We start from the raw sequence: 9,544 nt of genomic DNA on the forward strand, positions 1-9,544 counted from the left end.
CAATAAATGCGACAGAATGAATGAATAAATACGACAGAATGAATGAATGCTTCACTGTTCTAAGCGCTGGGGGGGTTACAAGGTGATCAGGTTGCCCCCCACGGCGCTCACAGTCTTCATCCCCATTTTACAGATGGAACTGAGGCCCAGAGAAGTGAAGTGACTCGCCCAAGGTCACACAGCTGACGAGCGGTGGAGCCGGGATTTGAACCCCTGACCTCTGACCGCAAAGCCTGGGCTCTTGCCACTGGGCCACACTGCTTCTCTATACTGGACTATACTATGCTGTAATAGACTATATACTATCCTATTCCCAAGCGCTTAGTACAGTGCTCTACACACAGTAAGCGCTCACGCGAGCCCCAGGTGGGACAGGGACTGTGTCCGTCCTGATTAGCTTCTACCTACCCCGGCGCTCACGGCAGTGTTTGGCACGTCTTAAATGCGTAATGAACATAATTATTATCATTGTTATCATTATTTATTGCCCCCGCGGGTGCCAGGGTGGGCAATTCCAGGAAGGGTGCTCTTCTTTCTTACTCTGCTCCTTTGTGGGGTTCCAAGGGTGGGCCAGGGGAGCCGGGGGGGCTGTCCCATCGAGACGGCGGGGGGGCTGAGGCCCGTGAGGCGGCAGGAGGCCGTCCAGACGCTGCGGGCGAGGACGGGGTCGCGGGCGGGGGCAGCGGGCTGCTGCAGGGTACAGTTGTTGCCGAAGAATTTGCCTGTCACCCCCTCGACCTCCTGGGCCAAGCAGCAGTACAGGATGCTCCGGGCGCCCTGGGCGGGACTCTGCCGGGGGGGACACACAGGGAGACAGGATGGTTGGTGGGCCGGCCACACCGGGGGACTGATGGGGGCCACCGGGGGATCTGGTCGTTGCCGGGGGTCACGGGGGCCTGGTCACCACCCGGGGCCGGGGACCAGAGCGGGCACGGGGGGCATCTCTCCCCCGAGCAGGGGATCGGGGCCCCGGGAGCACACTGACTTTGAAGAAGGGTCTCAGCAGATACAAAAGGAGCTTCCAGGTCCTGCCAAGGTTCCGCGTGATGTTGGTCACCACCAGGCCCGGGTCCGCTGCGTTCACCGTCACGCCTGAGGGGGAAGGCACGCGTCACCGGGGACCGGACGGCCGGGGGGACCAGCGGGAGGAGGACGAGGAGGACGAAGAAGAGAAGAAGGAGGGGGGAGGAGGAGGAGAAGAAGGGAGAAGGAAGAGAAGATGGGAGGAGGAGAAGGGAGGAAGAAGAGGAGAGAGGAGGAGGAGGAGGAGGACAAGGATGATGAGGTGGAGGAGGAGAAGGAGGAGGAGAAGGAAGAAAAGGAAGTGGAGGAGGAGGAGGGAGGAGGAAAAGGGAGGAGGAAAAGGGAGGAGGAAGAGAAGGGAGGAGGAGGAAGGAGAAGGAGGGAGGAAGAGGAGAAGAAGGGAGGAGGAAGAGAAGAAGGGAGAAGGAGGTGAAGGGATGAGGAAGGAAAGAAGGTAGGAGGAGGAGGAGAAGGGAGGAGGAGGAGAAAGGAGGAGGAAGAGGAAAAGGGAGGAGGAAGAGAAGAGGGGAGGAGGAGAAATGAGGAGGAAGAGGGAAAGGGAGGAGGAAGAGAAGAGGGGAGGAGGAAGAGAAGGGCGGAGGAAGAGAAGAAGGTAGGAGAGGAGAAGGGTGGAGGGAAGAGAAGAAGGAAGGAGAGGAGAAGGGTGGAGGAAGAGAAGAAGGGGAGAGGAGGACGAGGACAAGGAGGAGGACGAAGAAGAGAAGAAGGGGGGAGGAGGAGGAGAAGGGAGAAGGAAGAGAAGATGGGAGGAGGAGAAGGGAGGAAGAAGAGAAGAGAGGAGGAGGAGGAGGAGGAGGAGGTGGTGGAGGAGGAGAAGGACGAGGAGAAGGAAGAAAAGGAAGTGGAGGAGGAGGAAGGAGGAGGAAAAGAAGGGAGGAGGAAGAGAAGGGGGGAGGAGTAGAAAGGAGGAGGAAGGAGAAGGCGGGAGGAAGAGGAGAAGAAGGGAGGAGGAAGAGAAGAAGGGAGAAGGAGGTGAGGGGATGAGGAAGAGAAGAAGGTAGGAGGAGGAGGAGGAGGGAGGAGGAGGAGAAAGGAGGAGGAAGAGGAAAAGGGAGGAGGAAGAGGAGAGGGGAGGAGGAAGAGAAGAGGGGGGAGGAGAAAGGAGGAGGAAGAGGAAAAGGGAGGAGGAAGAGAAGAAAGGAGGAGGAAGAGAAGAGAGGAGACAGAAGAAGGAAGGAGAGGAGAAGGGTGGTGGAAGAGATGAAGGGAGGAGGAAGAGAAGGGAGCAGGAAGAGAAGAAGGGAGGAGAGGAGGACGAGGACAAGGAGGAGGATGAAGAGAGGGACGGAGGAGGAGAAAGAGGAGAAGAAGGAAGGCTGGACATGTGGGGCAGGGGCTGCTGGAAGCCACAGCACAGGGAGGAGCTCTGTCTGTAGCCGCTAGGGCAGCAGTACGGCCTAGCGGATAGAGCCCGGGGATCAGAAGGACCTGGGTTCCAATCCTGGCTCCGCCACTCGCCTACCCCTTGATCCCGGGCGAGGCACTTCCCAGTGAGGGCAGGGAGCGGAGCCTACCAACTCGGTGGCACTGGACTCTTCCGAGTACTCGGGCGCGCTGCAGTCATGCATTCTTTCGATCGGATTTATTGAGCGCTTACTGTGTGCAGAGCACTGGACTAAGCGCTTGGGACTAAGCGCCCCCGCGGGTTGACGGGCGGGGGTCGGGGGGGGTGGCCGGACCTGTGCCCTGCAGGTGCCGGGCGAGTTGGGAAGTGAAAGCGAGCAGGAGCAGCTTGCTGCAGTCGTAGGACTGTTGTGGCGTCAGGCGGACGCCTCCCCCGCTCAGGTACCCCTCGTCTATGAAGCCGAACTTTTCCCGGAAGGAGGACACGTTGACGATGCGGGCGCGGTCCGCCCGCCGCAGACCCTCTGCAACGACCAAAACCGGGATTCGGAGCGGCCCGCGCGGCCCCCGTCCCCTCTGTCCCCTGGGCCGCGTGGCCTTCCCACGCTCGGGACGGGCGGCGGGGCCTAGTGGCTGGAGCCCGGGGGCCCGGGGGCCCCTCCGGCCTCTGCCGCTCGCCTGCCGGGTGACCCCGGGCCAGTCAATCAATCAATCAATCGTATTTATTGAGCGCTTACTATGTGCACAGCACTGGACTAAGCGCTTGGGAAGTCCAAATTGGCAACACATAGAGACGGTCCCTACCCAACAGTGGGCTCCCAGTCTAAAAGGGGGAGACGGAGAACAGAACCAAACATACCAACAAAATAAAATAAGTAGGATAGAAATGTACAAGTAAAATAAATAGAGTAATAAATATGTACAACCATATATACATATATACAGGTGCTGTGGCCCGGGCTCTGGAGTCAGAGGTCACGGGTTCAAATCCCGGCTCCGCCGCTGTGGGCGAGTCACTTCGCTTCTCCGGGCCTCAGTGACCTCATCTGGAAAACGGGGATGAAGACCGTGAGCCCCACCGTGGGACAACCTGATCACCTTGTCGCCTCCCCAGCGCTTAACAAATGCCATTATTATTATTATTATTAATATTATGAGAAGCAGCGTGGCTCAGTGGAAAGAGCACGGGCTTTGGAGTCAGAGGTCGTGGGTTCGAATGCCGACTCCGCCACATGCCTGCTGTGTGACCTTGGGCAAGTCGCTTCACTTCTCTGAGCCTCAGTTCCCTCATCTGTAAAATGGGGATTAAGACTGTGAGCCCCGCGTGGGACAACCTAATCACCTTGTATCCCCCCAGCGCTTAGAACAGTGCTTTGCACATAGTAAGCGCTTAACAAATGCCATTATTATTATTATTATTAATTATTATTATTATTATTATTATTATTAAAGAGCCCAGGCTCGGGAGTCAGAGGTCACGGGTTCAAATCCCGGCTCCGCCGCTGTGGGCGAGTCACTTCATTTCTCCGGGCCTCAGTGACCTCATCTGTCAAACGGGGATGAAGCCTGTGAGCCCCCCCGTGGGACAACCTGATCACCTTGTCGCCTCCCCAGCGCTTAGAACGGTGCTTGGCACATAGTAAGCGCTTAATAAATGGATTGTTATTGAGAAGCAGCGTGGCTCGGTGGAAAGAGCCCGGGCTTGGGAGTCAGAGGTCATGGGTTCAAATCCCGGCTCCACCGCTTGTCAGCTGTGTGACTTGGGGCAAGTCACTTCATTTCACTTCACTTCTTCTAGACTGTGAGCTCACTGTTGGGTAGGGACCGTCTCTACATGTTGCCAACTTGTACTTCCCAAGCGCTTAGTACAGTGCTGTGCACACAGTAAGTGCTCAATAAATACGATTGATTGATTCTTTGGGCCTCAGTTACCTCATCTGTAAAATGGGGGTTAAGACTGTGAGCCCCATATGGGACAACCTGATCACCCTGGATCCCCCCCAGTGCTTAGAACAGTGCTTTGCACATAGTAAGCGCTCAATAAATACGACTGATGGATTGATTGATTCTCTGGGCCTCAGTGACCTCATCTGTAAAATGGGGATTAAGACTGTGAGCCCCATATGGGACAACGTGATCACCCTGTATCATCCCCAGCGCTTAGAACAGCGCTTTGCACATAGTAAGCGCTTAACAAATACCAAAATTATTATTATTGTCATTATTATTACAGGTGACCACACCTGTAAAATGGGATTAAGACTTCGGGCCCCACGGGGTACATGGAGTGTCTCCAACCCGATGGCCTTGTATCTATCCCAGCGCTTAATACGGTTCCTGTGTATATATATATATGTATATATGTTTGTACATATTTATTACTCTATTTATTTATTTTACTTGTACCTATCTATTCTATTTATTTTATTTTGTTAGTATGTTTGGTTTTGTTCTCTGCCTCCCCCTTCTAGACTGTGAGCCCACTGTTGGGTAGGGACCGTCTCTACATGTTGCCAGCTGGTACTTCCCAAGCGCTCAGTACAGTGCTCTGCACACAGTAAGCGCTCAATAAATACGATTGATTGATTGATTGATTCCTGGGACATACTGAGCGCTTAACCGGCGCCACAAAAAAAATAGCCGCTCACCGTCATCCCGGCTATTATTCCTAAACGCCAACCCTGGAGCCTGCGTTGAATCCGAGGCTTGGAGGGGCAGGAAGGATGGGGGAGGTTGGGAGGTCCTAGGGAGCCCACTGTTGGGTAGGGACCGTCTCTAGATGTTGCCAACATGTACTTCCCAAGCGCTTAGTACAGTGCTCTGCACACAGTAAGCGCTCAATAAATACGATTGATGATGATGAGGTCGGGGGTGATGGATGGGGGTCGGGGGGATGATGGGGGGGATAGATGGGTGGTCAGGAGGGAGGATGGGGCATCAGGAAGATCTTACCCAGTGCTTAGAACAGTGCTTTGCACATAGTAAGCGCTTAATAAATGCCATTATTATTATTATTATTATTATTATTATTATTATTACCCAGCAGCAGGTTGGTAAGGAGAAATGGACCCAAGTAGTTAGTGGCTATGGTGAGATTCAGGCCATCCGGGCTCTTGGCGACGAGTCCTGCGGGAGGAGGAGGAGAGGACAGGTCAGAGGGGAAGGAGGCGGCTAGTACAGTGCTCTGCACATAGTAAGCGCTCAATAAACACGATTGATGATGATGAGGCGGGATTGGGGGGCCGAGGATCCTGGCTGTCCGAGGGCCCCAAGCCCATGGGTTATTTATTTATATTAATATTACATTATTTATAGCATGTACCGAGTTCTAGTACTGTCTGTCTCCCCTCTCGAGTGTCGGCTCGCTGTGGGCCAGGAGTGAGTCTTTTTTCGTTCTGTGGTCCTCTCCCAAGCGCCCAGTACAGTGCTCTGCCCCCACTGAGTGCTCATTAAACACAACTGACCGAGACGCCCTGACTGCGAGCCCACTGTTGGGTAGGGACTGTCTCTCTATGTTGCCAATTTGTACTTCCCAAGCGCTTAGTACAGTGCTCTGCACATAGTAAGCGCTCAATAAATACGATTGATGATGATGACTGCGAGGTGGCTGTGGGCGGGGAGTGGGTCCGTTCGCTGCTGTGTTGCCACCCCTGGGTGCTTAGTACAGTGCTCTGCACACAGCAGGCGCTCAGCCCCGGCCCGGGGGTCTAATCCCGGTTCCGCCGCTCGTCTGCTGGGTGACCTTGGGTAGGTCACTTCACTTCTCTGGGCCTCAGTTCCCTCATCTGTCAAATGGAGACGGCGAGCCCCACGTGGGACAGGGACCGTGTCCAACCCGATTTGCCGGTGTCCGCCCCAGCGCTCAGTACAGTGCCAGGCAAATAGCACGCGCTTACAAAAACCATTATCCCGCTGTTGGGTGGGGACCGCGTCTATCTGTTGCCGAATTGTCCTTGCCAAGCGCTTAGTACAGTGCTCTGCACACAGTAAGCGCTCAATAAATACGACTGACTGAATGAATAAATGGTAATAATGATAAAAATTAATAAAATTGATGTGAGCCCTTCATGGGACAGGTACTGTGTCCAACCCAATTTGCTTGTATCCACCTCGGCGCTTAGTACAGTTCTTGGCACATAGTAAGCACATAACAGATACCACAGTTATTATTATTATTAGCTGGAATCCACCCCAGCACTTAGCGCAGTGCCTGGCACATAGTAGACACGTCACAAATACCACCATAATTACTATTACTGTCACTATTATTAATAACAAATATGCTTGATGTGAGTCCCACGTGGGACAGGGACTCGTGGCTCAGCAGAAAGAGCCCGGGCTTTGGAGTCAGAGGTCATGGGTTCAAATCCCAGCTCCGCCAACTGTCAGCTGTGTGACTTTGGGCAAGTCGCTTCACTTCTCTGCGCCTCAGTTCCCTCCTCTGTAAAATGGGGATGAAAACTGTGAGCCCCCCGTGGGACAACCTGATCTCCTTGTAACCTCCCCAGCGCTTAGAACGGTGCTTTGCACATAGTAAGCGCTTAATAAATGCCATCATCATTATTATAATTATAATCTGAAAAATGGGGATGAAGACTGTGAGCCCCCCGTGGGACAACCTGATCTCCTTGTAACCTCCCCAGCGCTTAGAACGGTGCTTTGCACATAGTAAGCGCTTAATAAATGCCATCATCATCATTATTATTATTATTATTATTATTATAATCTGAAAAATGGGGGTGAAGACTGTGAGCCCCACGTGGGACCACCCCATGCCCCTGCGTCTCTCCCAGCGCTTCGATCGGTGCTTGGCGCATAGTAAGCGCTTCACAGACGCCGTCACTACTATTATTATTACTGGATCCGCCCCATCACTTAGTACGGGCACGTAATAAGCGCTCAACTGATACCGCAAGTATCGGGATCAGTAGATCGCAACCACACCGGCGCTTAGTCCAGTAGCAAGTGGTGAGAAGCAGCGTGGCTCAGTGACAAGAGCCCGGGCTTTGGAGTCAGAGGTCATGGGTTCGAATCCCGCCTCCGCCACGTCTGCTGTGTGACTTAAATTCTCACAGCCTCAGTTCCCCCATCTGTAAAATGGGGATGAAGACTGGGAGCCCCACGTGGGACGCCTTGATCACCTTGTATCCCCCCCAGCGCTTGGGACAGGGCTTCGCACATCGTAAGCGCTTAACCGATACCGTCGTCGTCATCCCGGTTTATCGACTGACTCCGGAAGGTATCCGATAACGGACGCCAGGGTTATTCCGAATTAAATGCGACTGGCTGAGCGAGCGGGTGGGTTCGCACCGTAGACGCCGGCGTTGTTGACGAGCAGGTGGATCTGGGGCAACTCGGCGAGGAGGCGGGCGGCGAAGGCCCGGACGGAGGCCAGGGAGCCGAGGTCCACCTCCCGGAGGAGCAGCCGCCGGGGTCCGCACCCCGTGGCCGCCCGGATCTCGTCCAGGGCCTCCTGGCCCCGGGTCAGGTCCCGGCAAGCCAGGACCACCCGGGCCCCCCTTTGGGCCAGCTCCAGGGCCACCTGCTTCCCGATTCCTGGGGGCGACGGCCGTTAGCGGAGAGGACCCCCCACCCTCACCCCCTCGGGACCACCCCGGCTTTAGAAGAGGCCGCCCTCCCCTATCGACCAATCAATCAATCAATCAACCGGGCCCGGTGCCCCCTGAACTCCAACAGGCCTCTCCCCGCGTGAGCTCACTATCGGAGAGGCGGCGTGACTCGGTGGAAAGAGCCCGGGCTTTGGAGCCAGAAGTCACGGGTTCGTATCCCGGCCCCGCCGACTTGTCAGCTGTGTGACTTTGGCCGAGTCGCTTCTCCGGGCCTCGGTTACCTCGTCCCTAAAACGGGGATTAATGTGAGCCCCCCACCGCTGCGGGACAACCTGATCACCTTGTCACAGCCCCGGCGCTCAGAACAGTGCTTTGCACGGCGTAAGCGCCATCATTATTTTGTTGTTCCACGTCCCGCACAGGGTGAGCGCTCCGTAAATACGATCGCCTGACTGCGAGTGCCGGACTCCGACCTCACGGGCGTTTGACCTTCCCCTCCAGGCCGTCAGCTCGTTACGGAGCAGGGAACAGGTCTGTTAAATATTATTATTATGGCATTTATTAAGCACTTATCGCGTGCCAGGCACTCTATTAAGCACTGGGGTGGCTACAAACTACGGTGCCTGGCACATGGTAGGTGCTTAAAATGTACTACGTTCTTCTTCTTCTTAGTTTCTAGACTGTGTGCCCGTTGTCGGGTAGGGACCGTCTCTATCTGTTGCCGACTTCTCCTTCCCAAGCGCTCAGTACGGTGCTCGGCACACACTGAGCGCTCAATAAATACGAATGAATCAGTTGGGACACGGTCCCTGTCCCGCATAAGTCTCGCCGTCTTCATTCCCACTTTCCAGATGAGATAACCTGTCTCTAAATGTTACCAATTAGTACTTCCCAAGCGCTTAGTACGGTGCTCTGCACATAGTAAGCGCTCAATAAATACGATTGATGATGATGATGATGATGATAACCGAGGCCCGGGGAAGCCAAGTGAGTCGCCCAAGGTCACCCCGCAGACGAGTGGCGGGGCTGGGATTAGAACCCATGACCCCCCGGCTCCCAGCGGCCCGTGCTCGGGTCGTCCTCTCCCAAAGCGCTCGGTCCGGTGCTCTGCCCCCGGTAAGGAGCGTGGATTGACGACGGATCGATTTCCGGCCCGGCCAGACCCCCGATCCCTCCATCCCCGGAGGTCAGCGCTGCGGGGCCCGCGCCCCCCACCCCGAAAGGGACAAACCGGGGGTGGCTTCTGGTCAGCGTCTCACCCGAGGTGGCCCCGGTGACGACGGCGGTCATGCCGGTCAGCGTGGTGGGGCAGCTCTGGGGGTCCCAGGACGAGGGCCTATGGGCCCAGCAATGATGGAGCAAGATCCAGACCGCCTGGAGGACGTTCCTGCCCCTCCAGAGGTACAGCCACAGCCTGAACGGCGCCAGCAGAAGCCCCCAAATCGCCCCCCGGCCCGCCGGCCTCAACTCCCGCCACCGCTCCATGGGGCCGCCCCGCTCGCTCTCTCCGGGCACGCGGCGGGACGGGTCGCTCACCCCGTCTCCTCCCCCTGTGTCCACCCACGCTCTTTCAGTGGGAGGTGGCG

The 9,544-nt window shown here is 55.8% G+C and overlaps 1 protein-coding gene across 2 annotated transcripts; it reads right to left on the bottom strand.

Moving 5' to 3' along the window:
• Positions 1-462: 462 nt before the first annotated feature.
• On the bottom strand, positions 463-9,544 carry LOC119926506 (retinol dehydrogenase 12-like). 2 transcript variants are annotated; one of them, XM_038744519.1, is made up of 6 exons: positions 9,218-9,538; positions 7,699-7,944; positions 5,428-5,514; positions 2,724-2,912; positions 986-1,092; positions 463-789 (listed from the first exon to the last, which is right to left on the bottom strand). In XM_038744519.1, exons 1-6 carry the CDS (start codon positions 9,441-9,443, stop codon positions 478-480), a joined length of 1,167 nt encoding a protein of 388 aa, XP_038600447.1. In that variant the 5' UTR covers positions 9,444-9,538; the 3' UTR covers positions 463-477. The 2 variants fall into 2 exon arrangements, with proteins under 2 accessions (XP_038600447.1, XP_038600448.1); XM_038744520.1 differs by lacking the exon at positions 2,724-2,912 and having other exon boundaries at positions 9,218-9,544.

Source organism: Tachyglossus aculeatus, chromosome 4 (genome assembly GCF_015852505.1).
Source record: "Tachyglossus aculeatus isolate mTacAcu1 chromosome 4, mTacAcu1.pri, whole genome shotgun sequence".
Taxonomy (NCBI): Eukaryota; Metazoa; Chordata; class Mammalia; order Monotremata; family Tachyglossidae; genus Tachyglossus; species Tachyglossus aculeatus.

What these genes read in the sequence shown, in the direction of transcription:
- LOC119926506 (XM_038744519.1), bottom strand. Translation starts at nt 9,443, where the DNA reads ATGGAGCGGTGGCGGGAGTTGAGGCCGGCGGGCCGGGGGGCGATTTGG. An exon ending in CGTCACCGGGGCCACCTCGG is followed by an intron (nt 7,945 to 9,217) that starts GTGAGACGCTGA and finishes CGTCGCCCCCAG; the next exon opens with GAATCGGGAAGCAGGTGGCC. An exon ending in CCGGCACCTGCAGGGCACAG is followed by an intron (nt 1,093 to 2,723) that starts GTCCGGCCACCC and finishes CTTCCCCCTCAG; the next exon opens with GCGTGACGGTGAACGCAGCG.